Below are 16751 nucleotides of genomic sequence, written 5' to 3'. Positions count from 1 at the left end.
ATCTGTGAGCTACTGAGAAATATAAACATATCATCTTCTGTTCCCTCTATTTTTATTTGGTTTTCATTAAAATCTATTTACATTAGATAGGTATTTCTGTGTTCAATTATCCCAGTGCAACAATATTCAATTTTAAACAAAAATAGAGCTATCTCTCTTCTCCTAATAAACAGCAAAAGAATGGGGAAAGGGGAATGGCCAAGTGGGAAAATGGGCATGAAAATGTTATTAGTAAGTGTGACTGAGGTCAGTCTCTCTCTGGAATTTTGAGAGGTAATGATTTATCAAGATGACTAACCAGGCTGTCTTATAAACTATGCTGTTTGTTTTTTTGTTTTTGTTTTCTTTTTTAGGAACTATCCCTTCGACATAGTGACATTGTTAAACCTTGTTCTATTCAAGGCCTCTGACACCAATAGAGAGATCTATGAAATCGCCACGCAGCTCATGCAGGCATGTATCATCTACTTACACAGAAACTTCAGAGAGAGGGTGGTTGATACCCGGACGGCTGCTGATTGCTGTGCATCGCTGGTGGGGATATAGAGCAGTGAGAAGACCGTGACATAACCTTCTCTAAGCACGGGAACTAACTGATGCTTTCTTTACCTTTAATACCATATTATGCATTTATTACTTTTGTTACTATGAAGCTTAATGAAACATAAATCCTCCTGAGACTGCCAGCCAATGTTTTTTCATACCATTTCTCACTTTCCTACCTCTCTCTAGATCCTTGAAGCCAAGCTTTTCGTGTACTCAAAGAAAGTTGCTGAACAGAGACCTGGCAGTATTCTCTATGGAACACATGGCCCATTGCCGCCCCTGTATAGTGTGTCACTAGCGCTCCTGTCATGTGAACTGGCCAGGATGTACCCTGAGCTCACACTTCCACTCTTCTCAGGTACCATGCAAGGACACGTGTGATCATTTCTGCACAAAGTTATCTCCCCTTTACTTTATTTTATTTTATTTTATTAAGAGAACAAATCTGCATTTTTATTTATTTACTTTTCAGCAAGTTTAAATCCCTGAGGGGTACATTGTCACATGGATTCTGTGTCTAGCAGCCTTAGCAGGAAGGTTGCTTCGGAATTTGGACCGAACTGTGTGGCTGTTTCCATGAGGCAGAGTTACCTTTCCCCAGATTACTCTGGTTTTATTGGGTTTACCACTAGGATTCACTGTGTTGTTCCTTGGTTTGTACACATAAGAGTATCTCCTGTCTAGAGAGAATTTAGTTCATCTTAAGCATAAACATCCTCAACTGGGAGAAGAGCTGTGTGTTCCTTCTGGTTCCAGAGACCCCTGTTATAGCCAGCAAAAATGGAAAATGGCCTTGGACCACAGGCTTTGAGAGAACATTTGTTTTTTTAGGAGTCCTGTTACCAGCAGGCTTCCACAAGCTTCAAAATAGTGGAAAGAGATCAGGGAGGCTGGAATCTTCCTTTTTCAAGTCAGTATCATTTTGGAGTCAAATTATTGATGTTAAATTCATAGATCATATTGCTTTGGACTAACTCCACTTACATATAAAAGTCAATTCTGGAATACATTTAAATATTTAAAAATGTGTTTATCTAAAATAGCATAGGTTTATCTAATATAAATAGGACAAATGCAGAGATGCTCAGATTTAGTCATAAACCTTCTAAATAACTTACATGTGTAAAATTTCCCAAGTAAGTTAAATATGTGTGGTATAATTTCTAATACATATGAATCACCACAAGTTGGTCTTTGTGGTGTTGGGGATGGTGTTTTATACCTTGTTTGTTGTTACATACATAGGTTGTTGAGAGTTCAGATTTTTAGCACATCTTTACAAGTAGTCTTTGTGAGTAATTTTTGTAAAAAAATCACCTTTAAGGAATTACATTTGTTGATTTAACTTCCTGCCTGAGGAGCACCATGATAAGGGGCTGATTTTGGTCTCTGCTGGTCCTCTTTTTCCATCTGTGTTATCAGGATCTCCATCCACATCCTCATCCATCCCCCTACCCCACCCCTGCCCAGCATCCCCTGCTTACAGTCCTCAACCCTGCAATCCACCCACTACTCAAAACCAAATATACACAGCACTTCTCCACTAAAACTTCTCTGCTCAGCTGTCCTAAAAATAACTGCTGATAAGTTTCCATCCATTGAGTGGTCTATATTAGGCACTTTATGTATACTTCATTTATCATTTCATTTCTGCAACCCCACAAGTAGTGGTTAGAAATGAGGCTCCGGGTTTGACAGCCTGGGTTCATCCCTGGCCCCGCCATTTGCTGGCTGTTTGACCTTGGGCAAGTCATGGAACCTCTAAATTCCATGTCCTTATTGGCAGTAATAACTACTTCAGAGGGTGCAAGGATTAAAACAAGCTGATAAACCCAAGCAGTTCGCTTAGTGCTGGCTTGGAATGACCACCACCACCACCACCACCATCACCACCACCATAATCACCCTTCCTATTTTACAGATGAGATGCTAAGGCTTAGAGACATTAAATAATAGGAACTCTTTCACCAATAATAATAAAAAAAAAACCCCTCCCCTTCTTCCAAACTTGCTTTCCACCTTTTCATCCAAGAACCTTCTACTCCCATCTCACTTGATCTTTTACATGCCACGCCCTTTTGTCCATCCTTGCTTCTGTGCATGCTTCCCTTTTCCAGAAATGGCCCTTCTCTCCTTCTCCCTAATTCCAGTCTTCCTGAAGACCAAACTGAAAATCTGGGGTGCCTGGGTGGCTCAGTCATTTAAGTATCCAGCTCTTGGTTTCTGCTCAGATCATGATCTCAGGGTCATGAGATAAAGCCCTGAGTCAGGCTCTGCGCTCAGAGGGGAGTCTGCTTAAGATTCTCTCCCTCCTCCCTATCAAATAAATTAATTAATTGGGAAAAAAAAAGACAATACCAAGGGTGCCTGGGTGGCTCAGTTGGAAGGACATGTAACTCTTGATCTTCAAGTCAAGCCCCATGTTGGCTGTAGAGATTACTCAAATAAATAAACTTTTTAAAAAGTCAGGGAGCACCTGGGTGGCTCAGTCAGTTAAGCATCCAACCCTTGGTTTTGGCTCAGGTCATTATCTTAAGGTTGTGAGCTCAAGCCACATGTCATACTCTGCGCTCAGCCCAGAGTCTGCTTGAGTTTCTCTCTCTCCCTCTCCCTTTGCCCTCCCACCTCTCCAAAATAAATAAATATATCTTATTTAAAAAAAAAAAAAGATCTAATTGAAAATCTGCTTCTGCTGTGAAAACCTCTCCATCTATCTGCAACAGAATTAGTCATATCCTTGTCCCATGCCTAAAACAGTGGGGGGATTCCAGAAAAGACTTCCTGATAAACTAGTTCTCTTCTTGGGAAACTAAAATGTAATTCTGTTCACATCAACCAACATTTGAGAGCCACCTCTGTGGCTTAGGTTATAGGAACACAGATGTAAATAAAACAGTCTCTCTTACATCAGTGGGTCATAATCTGGGAATAAGGAAAGATATGCAGTCATATGGTTTGATAACAGAGAAGCAGGTGCAATTATAAAAAAAAAAAAGGCACGTTCTGTGTATGAGTTAGAAGACAACAATTATTGGGCCAAGAATATCAGGCAAGACCTCCTAGAGAAGTTGGTGTCTGAGCTGCAGTTGGAAAGAGGAATAGACATTTGCAAAGAAGGCAACTAGCTGACATTAGAGTTGGTAAGTAGATAGGTATTACAGACCAAGGAAATAGCACATGGGTTGACTTAGAGGTAGAAAACATGCTGCGTTCCAGAGATGATGTAGTGTTCGGTTTGGCTACTACAGCATGCAGGAATGGGAGAAAGCTAGAGATGATCACAGGCAGACAGAGAGGCAGAAGTCAAGTTTTGGAAGGCTTTGCATTGTACCATAAGCAGTTTGTGGGACAGTGACTGCTAGGTGCTCCTTGAAACCCCTCAGAGCTCTGGGAACAGGGAGAGCCTCCACCAAGCTGCTTGGGTTCTGAAGGCCAGTGAAAGCCACTGGCCAGTTTAAAATAAGAGAGGGGGACAAGAGCAAAACACATTTTAGAAAGATTAAGTGTCTGAGGGATGGATGAAAGAGTATCCATTTAGACCACATATATTGTGGTCTAAAGAGAGAGGATCAGTTGAGGAACAATGACAGTGGTCCACAGAGGAAATTGTGAAGGCCTGAACTAAGACAGCCCCATGAGAATAGAAAGGGGAGACCAGAGTCAAGTGCTTCCAGGCAGAGTATACAGAAGGAAGTCCCTGGTACGATATCTGGGAGGTAGGGCGTGATAACCTCACCTCAAGAGCCAGTCCAGGGAGAAGGGGAGGCTAAGGACAAAGCAGAGATCATGAACACTGCTTGGGTTATTGAGGGTAGGTGTCTGTCAGACATCCCTATGTGGAGACAGACCAGTGTCAAGGGAAGGCCAAAGGTAGGACTCATGGAAGAATAGAAGATAGAACCAAGGCAACAGATGAGATCATGAGTGAAGTGAGCACTGAGGGAAAGAATGCACTCAGATCCCCAGCTTTTGAGGACTGCGCCCAGAAAGAGTGAGGGAACAGACAGGGATGGAGACCCATCCAGAGAGGAAAGAGAACACCTAGAAGGTGGGCATCATGGAAACCTAGAGAAGAAAGGATATTGGAGGAGTGAGTGAGCAGTCTACAGCCTTGAATGGATCAGAGAGATCCCAGGAGTTAAGATCTAAACACTGCCGTCTGGACCTCACAATTCACAATTACTGTTAACTGTCAGTAGTTTCTGCAGAGAAAGAGCAGCAGAAGCCACATCTCAGTGGCATTGCTGAGAAAGCAGGAAAAAGAGAAGAGGGAGTGACAGTGGAATTTGAAGAGTCTGAGGGTGAATGGGATTTGAGCTTATTTTTTGCCCAAGAGGGAACAGCTGGTAACGGGCCGGACAAATCCAGGAAGAGGTGGTAAATAGTACAGCAAGTTTAAGAAAAACAGAAGCTCATACAATGAGTGACATGTTCAATCTAAGTTTTTCTTCAAGAATTGACTGTAGAGCTATTTTGATTTATGAAGAATAACTTTTTAAAAATAACATGGAAAAAGGACATTATAGAGATTTTCTAGCTCTTGTTTTCCCTGCTAATACTATTAAAAACCCTGTGGTGAGATTTTTATTGCCTATACTGTCAGATGAGTTAATTCCTTGGAAGTTGCCAAACGGGTTGCACAGGTCATTCCCAGAGGAGCCAGAAACTGTACTGAGCAGCCCACCGACGTCCTCTCACTTGCCTCCTTACCCTTCTGAAGGAACTCTACAGTCCTGGCCCTCATTAGGGTGCCTCCCCCTCACACACATCAGCTGGACCTTGGGCCTGACAGACAAGATGTAATAAACATCATAGATAAGCAAACCGTGTGATGTGTTAGAAGGTAATCATTGCCTCAAAAAGACTAGAGGTTTCATGCCACTGTTAAAAAATGTATTTTTAAGAGCGGTTGTCCCTCCGATTGGAAGGATTTATTCCCCTCCAAATTCCCTATCCTTTTCTAGCAGAGTTAAAATAGTTCTTTTGTTATCACATGCCCCGAATCCATGTAACCAGAAGGCTTTTCCCTCACCGAACCCGTATAGCACTCAGTTTGTTCCTCTCCGTGTCCTTTGTCACTTGCCACCTCGCCCCAGAGTTACCTCTCAACATATTTTGCCTCAGACTCTCCTCCTCAGGGACATGAACTGAACCTTGAGTCCTTGCTGGCTCCATCGTGCCCAGCACAATGGCTTGCCCCTAGAAAAGGCCCCATGTATTGAACAAATACAGGTTCTGGGATCTGAAGGATCTGGATATATGTCGTAAAAGTTCATCGTATCAGTCATCACATCCATAAAGTTTAGAAATTAAGTCAATTTTGACATTTTGAGCTACATGGAACATCACAGCTTTACTCTGATTATTGTGGTCCAGAATTAAATAGATTGATAGTCTTCAAGATTAAAAAAAAAATGATAATTGTAATTTTAGGAAAAGGGCCAAATCAATTAAAGCTACTGTTTCAAGGATCTAGTGGATTATGTTTGTATAATTCCTGGCATCTGTGTTGTTCTACTGTTTAGCGGCCAAGAGCTCTCTGAAGGAGATTACATGCCACGCTGGGTAATAACAAGGGCATCAAACCGTGCTTTCGGAGTTCCCTTAGAACAAAACCGTTTCCTCTCTTGATGTTAGAAATAAAAGATTACAGGCAGCTTGCCGCCCATAGGTAATGCTGTGCTTTTATTTCTAAGGAAAGCTTATTCAGATCACAACATTAAATGCTGCTGGCCGTGAAACAAGGCATAAATGCTATCACAGAAAATCATGGTGAACTCACTGGGCTGGATGTCCAGTTTTACCATTCTGATTCCTGTGTTTCATAAAATGATGTGCAGCACGGAGCCTGCAGCTGCCAAATAGCTGGCAGTTTTCAAGTCCATTCCGTGAGCATGAGTCCACACACTGGAGGTTCAGTGACTTCTCAGTTTCACAGGAAAGAACTCATGGAGGACACTTGGTAAACTATCAGAAGAGTGGAAAGATAATGGTCCTTGTCATAACAGTCCCAACCACTGCTTATTAAGAGTCTCCTGGATGCCCAGCGCTGTGCTCAGCATGCAATATACCTGATGATCCTCTCTCCTGATCCTCACAGTGGCCCATTCTACAGATGAGGAAACTGAGGAACAGAGAAGTTAAATAACTAACGCAGAATTTCCTGCAGGGAGTGTGTGGAGGAGCTGGGATCTAATCACATGTCCTTCTGATTCTGGGCCCCGTGTTTTGTCCGCCCTGATGCCCCTCTTCCATGGTAGTGGATTAGAATTCACGAAGCCTCGCACCTCACTCCACCGTGACCAAGCCCGTGCTTCTCCCGCTGTGTTCTCTGACCACCCTCCGCAGAGCACCAGATGTAGCTGGAAGATTCCAAGGCCTTGGGGAGCTACTGTATATGAAAATGCTTTTTTGTACACTGACGTCACTGTTTGATCTGGCAGTTGGTGTAAATAGCTCCGTTTTATTTGACGAGCTAACGCACGGCTCTGTGTCCCTGCCCTTCTCTTTAGAGGTCAGCCAGCGGTTCCCCACGACACACCCAAACGGGCGTCAGATCATGCTCACCTACCTGCTTCCTTGGCTGCACAACATCGAGCTGGTGGACAGCAGGCTCCTGCTCCCAGGCTCAAGCCCCAGCAGCCCAGACGATGACGTCAAGGACCGGGAAGGGGAAGTGACTGCTTCCCACGGCCTGAGAGGGAGTGGCTGGGGCTCCCCAGAAGCTACGTCACTGGTCCTGAATAACCTCATGTACATGACAGCCAAGGTAAACTCCGAGGATCCCTGCCTCAGGAACACGGCTCTGCCGTCCAGGAAACCCCTGGGTTACTCAAAACCTGTGCTGCGCAGTCAGGGCAAGTGGCACTTACCATTCAGAATCTCACGAGCAGGTCCTGGACCGTGGTGTGGGTTGCACAGCCATGTGAATGTACTTCGTGTTGCTGAACCGTATGCTTAAAAAGGGCAAACTTTATGTTATGGGCATTTTATCACAATTTTTAAAAGTAATAAAAATAATAACACGAACATATTAAAAATCATGACAGTAAGTATGTACATGAGTGATTGGATGCATGATAAGTTGCTGAAAAATGGCATCTCCCTGAGGAATGGCCCTGTCTCCCCTTCTTAGGATTTTGACATGGTCATGACCCTTACGAAGACTTTTAACCAAACATTTTGCATCCTGCCGTTTTTCCCACATGTCTCCCGGGCCGGTTTTTCTCTTGTGTGTTACAGTACGGAGATGAAGTTCCTGGGCCAGAAATGGAAAATGCTTGGAATGCTTTAGCCAACAATGAGAAATGGAGCAACAACCTGAGGGTCACCTTGCAGTTCCTGATCAGCCTGTGTGGGGTTAGCAGTGACACGCTTCTCTTGCCCTATGTAAGTGGCCCTCAGACCGTCAGGAGTCCCTGCTCCTTTCGGTTGTATCTGCAGCTGCGGGTGAGAATGTGCTTTTGACTTTAAGTAAAATGGAGATATTGAGTTTGTCAGTCAAGCTACTCTCCCAGGAGCTCATCTGCGTATTACTGAGGGTGTCCTTCCCCCTGAGAAGCAGGCTGCAATGTCCTAGGGACACCTGTCATCCTCTTTCTAAGCCTTTGGATACAGAAACTTGTGAATTAAGGGGTGGATATTTTCCTAACAGTTACTAAAAGCTGCCTTCTGTAAACAGTAGACCGAATATGTAGGAGAAACTCAGTAACATTAATTATGACTAATATAAATGTTCGGTATTTCCATCTTGATGCTCTTAAAATGGAATAAAAAGGGAGAGTATCGTGTTTCTCTTCAAATGTAGGTATTAGGAGAGATGAACAGAGAGGAATCTTCCTGAGATACGTGATATTTGGTGTTTGTATTTAAAGGTGATCTGATCAATAAAACAATAGCATTTTTAAAACCCTAACTCACATGTGCAACTGATGAAGCATTGAACATCACATCAAAAACTAATGATGTACTGGGGCGCCTGGGTGGCTCAGTGGGTTAAGCCGCTGCCTTCGGCTCGGGTCATGATCTCAGGGTCCTGGGATTGAGTCCCGAATCGGGCTCTCTGCTCAGCAGGGAGCCTGCTTCCCTCTCTCTCTCTCTCTGCCTGCCTCTCCATCTACTTGTGATTTCTCTCTGTCAAATAAATAAATAAAATCTTTTAAAAAAAAAAACCACTAATGATGTACTATGTGTTGGCTAATTGAATTTAAATTAAAAAATTTTTTTAAAAATAAAATAAAATAAATTAGAACCTAACTCAGTTGGCATTTGTGTGCTGTTGGTTCTTGTGAGAGATTTTCTGCCTGCCTGCTCTTTGGAACCACCTAAGCCCTATTGTGGCTTCCAGGCCTCAGGTTGGACCGTGAGGGCCACAATAATGCAGAGCTTTAATCCAGACTTACTTTTAAAAAATTTAAAACCCTACAGGTAGCTAAAATGCCATGGTTTTCATGGGAGTAGAGAAGAGCAGAGACTGGGTTCCTTATTTAAACAAAAATAACTAGCGGTGTTCCCCCATGGTTTGTATGAATAAACTACTTTCTAGATAAGGCCTTAGCCAGCAAGTTTTCAGCTGAGAGAGAATTCATGTGCCCTAAAGGTAACTTTTGTAAACGTGGCCATTAGGGAAGGTAAGGCCTTTAACGTGTACTCCTGTCAGACAGGCATGTGAAGAGAGGTGAATTTTAATCCAGACACTGGAGACCATGGAGCCAAGCTATGAGGGTGGGGAGGACGTGTTCGTGGAGAGGAACTGGTAACATTTAGCATGCTTGTGGGTGAGGCTCTGGAAGATATCCTCGTGTTCTGTTTCTTCTCAGATTAAAAAGGTGGCAATCTACTTGTGCCGTAACAACACTATTCAGACCATGGAAGAGCTTCTCTTTGAGCTACAGCAGACGGAGCCGGTGAATCCCATTGTCCAGCACTGTGACAACCCGCCCTTCTACCGCTTTACAGCCAGCAGCAAGGCCTCCGCAGCGGCCTCTGGTAGGGGAAGTGCAGCAGGGTGGACATCTTGTCTTGGATCTCTGGGGTTTTCTGTATGGAGAGCACTGAAGGGATGAAAGTATATGTGTGTGCCACCTTTCCCTTATTCCTGTGTAAACTTTCACTTCCGAGATGGCTTCAGGGGCACCTGGGCGCTCAATTGGTTAAGCATCTGCCTTCAGCTCAGGTCATGATCCCGGAGTCTCAGGATCAAGTCCTCATTCAGGCTTCCTGAATGAGGGAGTCTGCTTCTCCTTCTTCCTCTGCCTACCCCCTGCTCATGCCTGCATGTGTGTGTTCTCTCTCTTTCTCTCTCACTCTCTCTCTCTCAAATAAATAAAATCTTAAAATTAAAAAGGATGGTTTCAAAATAGTTGAGACTTGTTAAGGGCCTTATCAGTTTAATGAAATTACTTTGTAAAGGTGACCAGCAGTCAGTGACCCAGGATTGGTAAGCCATGGAGCTTTGTACTTCAGGCTGATCCCTGGCAGGACACGGCAATCACTCAGGAATCTCCTTTCTGGACCCTCCTTCTTACATCTATGGAATTTTCTTGGCTAATGGTCGCCCAGAGTTAACTAAAATGCCCCTCAACAATATTATCCCTTTCAATAAATCAGCTTCTCAGCATCATTTTATGAAATATATAATGTCCTCCTCAAGTTCCTTGAAGCAGGCTTCCCTTTGACTTTTCTAATATCATAACTGCCTCCAAACCTCTCTTCTCCCCTGGTCTCTCATCCCCTCTATTTGCCCTGCGCCTGCTGCCAGAGCATGTTCCCGCAGGGAAGCAGTAGCCCAGGGATCAGAAGCTCTAGGTACTTGGACTTGCTTCACTAACATTAGTTTAATAACTCCTGGACCCAGAAATACTAAAGCAGCTAGCAGCAGAGTCAGCCACTATAAATAAGCTCATTACCTAAGTGGTCAGGAAGAAAGTGTTTCAAGAATGTTGTAGCCTCACTTTATAAAAGAGTTGAGGAATTTGGTTTGACCCTAACAGATGTCTGGGATTCTCCCATTTCGGTGGTGAGGGCTTGGAAGTTTGTTTAGAATGTCTGAGATTGTACAGAAGATGTAAGGAGTCTTTCGAACATGAGATTGTGTCAGAAATCCTTCACTGTAATTACCTGAGAACCGGGCTTAACCCTTCCCCCCCACCACCACATTTTTTTCTAATCCTACCTACAGGAACCACCTCCAGCAGCAACACGGTGGTTGCCGGCCAAGACAGTTTCCCAGATGCTGAGGAGACCAAGATATTGAAAGAATCTGATGAGAGGTTGGTGCACTAATTTGGCTTAATATCCGGTATGACTTTCAGCAATAGACTACACAAAGGCATCAGTAAGAGTTTGTGGTGTTTCATAAATTACACACACACACACACACACACATATATTGTTCTTAGCTTTTAGAAACACAAACTGACTCTGATTCTGCTCTGTATATCCTTAAAGATGATTTCTCCCTGAGAAAAGCCAGAGAAGAGAGAGATTAAGAGGGATGTCATTCTGGTGGTCGAAACCCACTTACCACAGAGCTTACTAAAAACCACTCGTTCTGTTAGTGGGCAAAGACCATCTGGAATTAGAGGGAATTTCCATGTGAAATTCTAAGATCTGATTATGGACTGATTACTTAGAGATTGAGTAGTTGTCTTGAGGTGAGTTCTATGAATGTCATCATTTTTATTACATCTCGACATGGTCAAATTTGGTTAACCAACAACGCTGCCTTTTCCTGCTAAAAGAAGCCTCTAGTCCCTTCACATTAGCTCTTTTATGGCATTTCTCTTGCCCCTTTTCACTGCTTAGAGGCTAACTCATAAATAAGTAAAATCTGCATCACTATTTCCTGTGGTTAATTGTGAAGAACAGAGAAACAAACAAAAAGAAATAAATGGGACTCAAAAAATAAAACTTAGATGGGGTGCCTGGGTGGTTCAGTAGGTTAAGCATCTGACTCTTATTTTCAACTCAGGTCATGACTTCAGGGTCCTGAGATCCAGCCCTGTGTTGGGCTCCGTGCCCCATGGGGAGTCTGATTAAGTATTTTCACTCTTCCTCTCCCTCTACCCCCCCCAATCTGTGCCCTAAATAAATAAATATATTTTTAAAATCTTTAAAAATAAAAACTATTTTTACTTTTAAATAAATATAATGATTTATATTTATTTATATGTTTATTGATTATTATGTTAATTTGTTATTATAATATATTGTATATTATATAATAAATATATGAATTATATTATATATAGTCATTTATAATAATAAATTATTGTATTTATTATATATTATATATACATATTTATTATATTATTATATATATTTATTCTCATGGGTGTTGAAAACTCTTTAGGCTGACCATTTTCTAATGAAAACTCCCGAGGAGCCCTTTCACTTAAGAAATCAGTAATAAGGGGGTGCCTGGGTGGCTCAGACGGTTAGGTGTCTGTCTTCACCTCAGGTCATGATCCCAGGCGTCCTGGGATTGGGTCCCATATCCGGCTCCCTGTTCAACGGAGAATCTGCTTCTCCCTCTGCCCCCACTCCCCACTCACTTGCTCTCCCTTGTGTGCACGCGTGCATGCACAAAAATAAATTTTTAAAAATCCAAAGAAATTAGTAACAAGGATGAGATACTCATAGAAATTCTTAATGGAGAAAATTCATAGATCCAATAATAGAAATAATTCAGTCAAGCCATAATGCTTCCAGATGCTTCATAACCGTCCTCAGGATTTCATCCTGCATGAGAATATGGTGGGGGCTGCAGGTGGAAGGGTATATGACGTAAGATGATCTGCCTTTGGAGTTTTGAAGGCTCATTTCCAATTCGGGCAGGCCCTTATCAGACTCCTCAGTGCCTCCATACCTGGGTTGCTGCGCTGCCTTAATTCCAGTGGTCAATCACAGGAGCTTTCCTTCAGGCAAAAAGCCCAAACCCAGTGAGTCATGAGCATAGACCTCGCCCTGTACAGATCACTAATCAAGTCCTTCCTTTTTTTCTTGGAAATGAGTAAAGGTTTTCACACTTCCCGCATCAATGACAATACATGATGATTAACTAACGTGTTTTTAGTCCATATTTATTATCACCTTCTTTGGAAAATTTCCTCATGGTAAATAATCACATTATGTCTCTAAAGAGATTTCTACTTCCTACTTGGAGTGTAACATTCTTTATCATTTATTGTCTAGCTGAATTTTCCAATCTTCATTTTATTTAGGGTAGAAACATGATGAATGTCTATATATTAACATCTTACTACAAAGGCCCCTTAAGCACCAGAGTCCTGAATGTCCTGCCCAAGTTTTTAGTGGTGGCCCTTGAAATTAAGAAGCCAATCATCTCTCTAATATTGAGACCAGAGAACACCTCGAATAGAGGCTTTCTTTTTTAACTCTTGCTGTCTCTCTCTCTCACCACATCTCTTTTGGCCATTGGAAAGCCTGACACATTTATGTACCCATACTTTTTATACATATACATATATATCTGGTCCTTTCATAATGGCTATATCTATAGCTTTACTGATCATATTTATATTTAAGTAAATATAAATATGATCATACATATATGACTATTCTATCCCAAAGGATACCGTTATTCCATTGATCCTATACTCCACCTGCACAATTTCTCTAATACATTCTCTATTTTCTATGAAAGCAGACTAAAATACCTTATTTCTCTTGAATCTTCCTTCTTGTAGACTCTTTCATGTTGATTTGTAGGTACTTGTACACATGCTTGTCTCAACCACTAGATTTTCATTCTTGGAAAACAGAAACCATATATCTCATACAAATATTGCTATCCTTAATAATTAGCCTATAACGCTATACACAGAAGGGATTCTATAATGTTTATTCAGTATGTGAATGAAAATGGGAGAAATCTCATAGCCCCAGAGATAAGTTGTCCAAATACCATCTGGCCCCTTTTTCTCCCTCCCTCCTGCTAACCCCATTACAGAAGAGTTACTTACTCTGTTCTTTACAGTCCTTGTAGACAAAGACTCTACAGATACAATTGGTCAGAAATACTGACCAGACTGCTGTGTTACTCAACTCCTGGGGGTATTAGTCCCCAAAATACATGATTGGGCTCCAGGGGGCACCATGGAGTTGTGCAAAGAAGCAGGCCTGATGCCATGTTTTTTTCCCAGCTAGATGAATGGTCCTTTGATGTATTTCGGTAATATTTAATACTATCATGTCTACTACTAAAGTTCAGATTAAAATAAGGGTAAAAGAATAAGGGCCAAGCTAAGAGAAGAGTAAGAAAGTTGTGTCAAAATTCCTCAAGTGCTCACTAAGGAAAACTACTAAAAGTTAATATTAACCGAACCTTGAGTTCTTCAAGAGCCAAAGTAAAAAAGAACACAGTGAATTTTATAACTTTCAGTGTGTAAAAATAAACAAAACAATTCATTGGAGGCTACTAACAGAAACTACCCTAAATTCCTATTATTCTAAAGACTTTATTTGAAGAGAGAGCAAGAGAGAGAGAAAGAGTATAAGCTGGGGGAGGGGCAAAGGGAGAGGGAGAAGCAGGCTTCCCACTGAGCAGGGAGCCTGATGAGGCAGGACTCGATTCCCCGGCCTAGGGATCATGACCTGAGCCGAACACAAACACTTAACCAACTGAGCCACCCAGGCACCCCGAAACTACCCTAAAATCGAAGAAGGATTTATCATGTTGAATTTTTTTTTTTTTATTAAACAACAAAGCGAACACATTTTTTATTAAAATAGCTATGATAGCAGTTTGTAAAATATGCAGAACCATAAGTATTTTTAATGTATCAACCCTTAATAAATCCTTATTTGATAAATTTATAGTTCCATGAAAGGATTTTTCACAGGGAGCCAAAGCAATAAGCTTCAAATTTATAAATTTCTGGTGATCTCTGTTGATACAGGGATAGAAATTAATAATCTACAAAAAGTTGCCTAAGTATTACTTTGAGCTAAATCAGCAAGTTAAAATTTAGAGAAACATTTTGTCTTCCTGGTTTTTCTCTTATATTCATGATATATTTCTTAAGACATGTACCTTTGATGTTAAAGTGTATTTGGTCTACTTAATCCTTGAAATTTTTCTAAAGCCCAGACTGAAATTGTTTTCTTCAAGCCAGGAAAGCAAAGGAAAATAACAGATTTTAGGAGACAGTTTTTACTTTTTTGTTGTTGTTGTTGTTGCCAAGCTTATACTTTGCTACACTATGGTTTTGACCTTCTCCAGAGTAAAGAGAACAGTCTGGAAGGGGCTTGTTGCCCTTGTTCATCTTGGCTTCATAACCTCTGCCTTATCCTCCTTTATGTGCATCTCAAAGGAAAAGAGAAGAGCTGCCATCCATTCTATAATTCTTTCTTGCCTGACCCTTCCAGGGTGTCATTATAAAGCTAGCAAATACTGTTTATGGTTCATGAGCTCTGTCCCATGGACGTCTCCAGATGTGTAATTCCTTTCCCCCGAGTATGTTTATTGCTGAATGGGCTCTTCCTACACTGTTTTTAATTTTATATTTGTCAGCACAAATATGATTAAAGAATGTCTCCGGAAGGTAATAGGTTGGTCACTTTTCTAATTCCGTAAGTTCAGTCTGATGTAGACAGACTAAGCAGATGTTCTAGCTGCTCTGTTATACGGATTCACAAAGCAGTAGCCCAAAAGATATGACAATAATGCTTGAAATACAGAGTTTTTATGGAAAAGATGGCTGCGTCAGTTGCAGCCAACATCGAAGAGGTCAGTAAAACCAAAATCAAACATGGACGGAACTGGAGGAGATTGTGCTGAGTGAAATAAGTCAGGCAGAGAGAGTCAACTATCGTATGGTTTCACTTACTTGTGGAGCGTAAAGAATAACACGGAGGACATTGGGTGATGGAGAGGAGAAGGGAGTTGGGGGAAATTGGAGGGGGACAGGAACCACAAGAGACTGTGGACTCTGAGAAACAAACTGAGGTTTTGGAGGGGAGGGGGGTGAAGGGACAGGTAAGCCTGGTGGTGAGTATTTAGGAGGGCACATATTGCATGGAGCACTGGGTGTGGTGCATAAACAATGAATCTTGGAACACTGAAAAAATAAAATTTTAAAAAAGTGACAAAACTAAATTAAAAAAAAAAGAAAAAACCGAAGTCGTTATAGTCCATTACATTTCTGTGCTCAGCAAATCTAAGTCACTGATGTTCTGAGGTTAAACACTGGGACAAGGTAGGTGTCTTAATGGCACTTGAGGACTTTTTCCTAAAGCATCTCTTTCTCTCCATTGACTGGAGGATAGATACAACCCTGCATTCCCCAGTGTTATAGAGAGAAATAGAGTGTTGATCTGTTGTCAATTAAGGCAGAACACCAGTATGAAGGGGACCACACCTGCTCTAGTTTGAATTTTCCAGATATTTCTAGATAACCTTAGTTCTTTGCTTTGACTACATATATATTAAGTAGATAAAACCTGTTGATCATTTGATATAAAATAAATATAAAATTTTATCATCACTTCCCCTCAGTCACCCCCTTGCCCTACGTTGTAGGCCTGTGGATGACAAAAATGCTATTGATTTGAAAGCCTTTGGTGCCCTGAAGAGAGAAGGCAAGGCATTCTAGAAATTCAAGGTAGAGATATAATAACTAATCCCTTAGGGCTGGATGTCTCACAGTGTGGGAAACGTTCTTGTGTTATTTCTTCTGATTGCCACAACAACCCCCGTGAAGTAAATGGTGAAGTATTCTTATTCCTTTTTGGCAGGTGGAGACATAGGGTCCCCAGGGAGATACAGGACTTGGCCATGGTCACAGAGCTAGTGAGGGAGAGCTCAGCCCTAAAGTCACCTGTTCATCTGCTCAGAGGCACATGGCTCTCAAAGCACCCTCCTCCTGCCACCTTTCTGTGGTTGACAAGTTGTATAACCTTTCTCAGCCCGTTTCCTCACATAGGACCTTTTCCTGAAAACCTTTAGATCATTTTAAGGGAAACTGTAAAGCTGATAAAGCCCAAGGTTTGTTAGGAAACCATTTTTATATATTCCCAATTCTCTGTTTTAACTTAATCAGTCAGTCATTACTTACCTTACCTGCCTTACGCCAGGTTACCGTGTGAATAGGGATTTAAATTATGATTTAAATAGGGATTAAATTATTCAGTGTCATTTCCATTTTCTTTCTATCAAATGTTATATTCTGGCTCAATCCAAA

The 16751-nt window shown here is 41.6% G+C and overlaps 1 protein-coding gene across 9 annotated transcripts in view; it reads left to right on the top strand.

Annotated features, from left to right (window-relative positions):
- The window catches only part of FRY (FRY microtubule binding protein), a 335554-nt gene that overhangs the window by 244105 nt on the left and 74698 nt on the right, over positions 1-16751 (top strand). For all 9 annotated transcript variants that reach the window (XM_032314833.1, XM_032314834.1, XM_032314832.1 and 6 more), the window contains 6 exons: positions 354-453; positions 733-904; positions 7059-7315; positions 7789-7935; positions 9366-9534; positions 10727-10817. In XM_032314833.1, the coding sequence (XP_032170724.1) occupies positions 354-453; positions 733-904; positions 7059-7315; positions 7789-7935; positions 9366-9534; positions 10727-10817 (936 nt within the window). The remainder of the gene's footprint in view (positions 1-353; positions 454-732; positions 905-7058; positions 7316-7788; positions 7936-9365; positions 9535-10726; positions 10818-16751) is intronic.

The sequence above is a fragment of the Mustela erminea genome, chromosome 15, assembly GCF_009829155.1.
Source record: "Mustela erminea isolate mMusErm1 chromosome 15, mMusErm1.Pri, whole genome shotgun sequence".
Taxonomy (NCBI): domain Eukaryota; kingdom Metazoa; phylum Chordata; class Mammalia; order Carnivora; family Mustelidae; genus Mustela; species Mustela erminea.
Note: the sequence above shows the minus strand (reverse complement) of the source record. Positions and strands in the feature narration are given on the sequence as shown.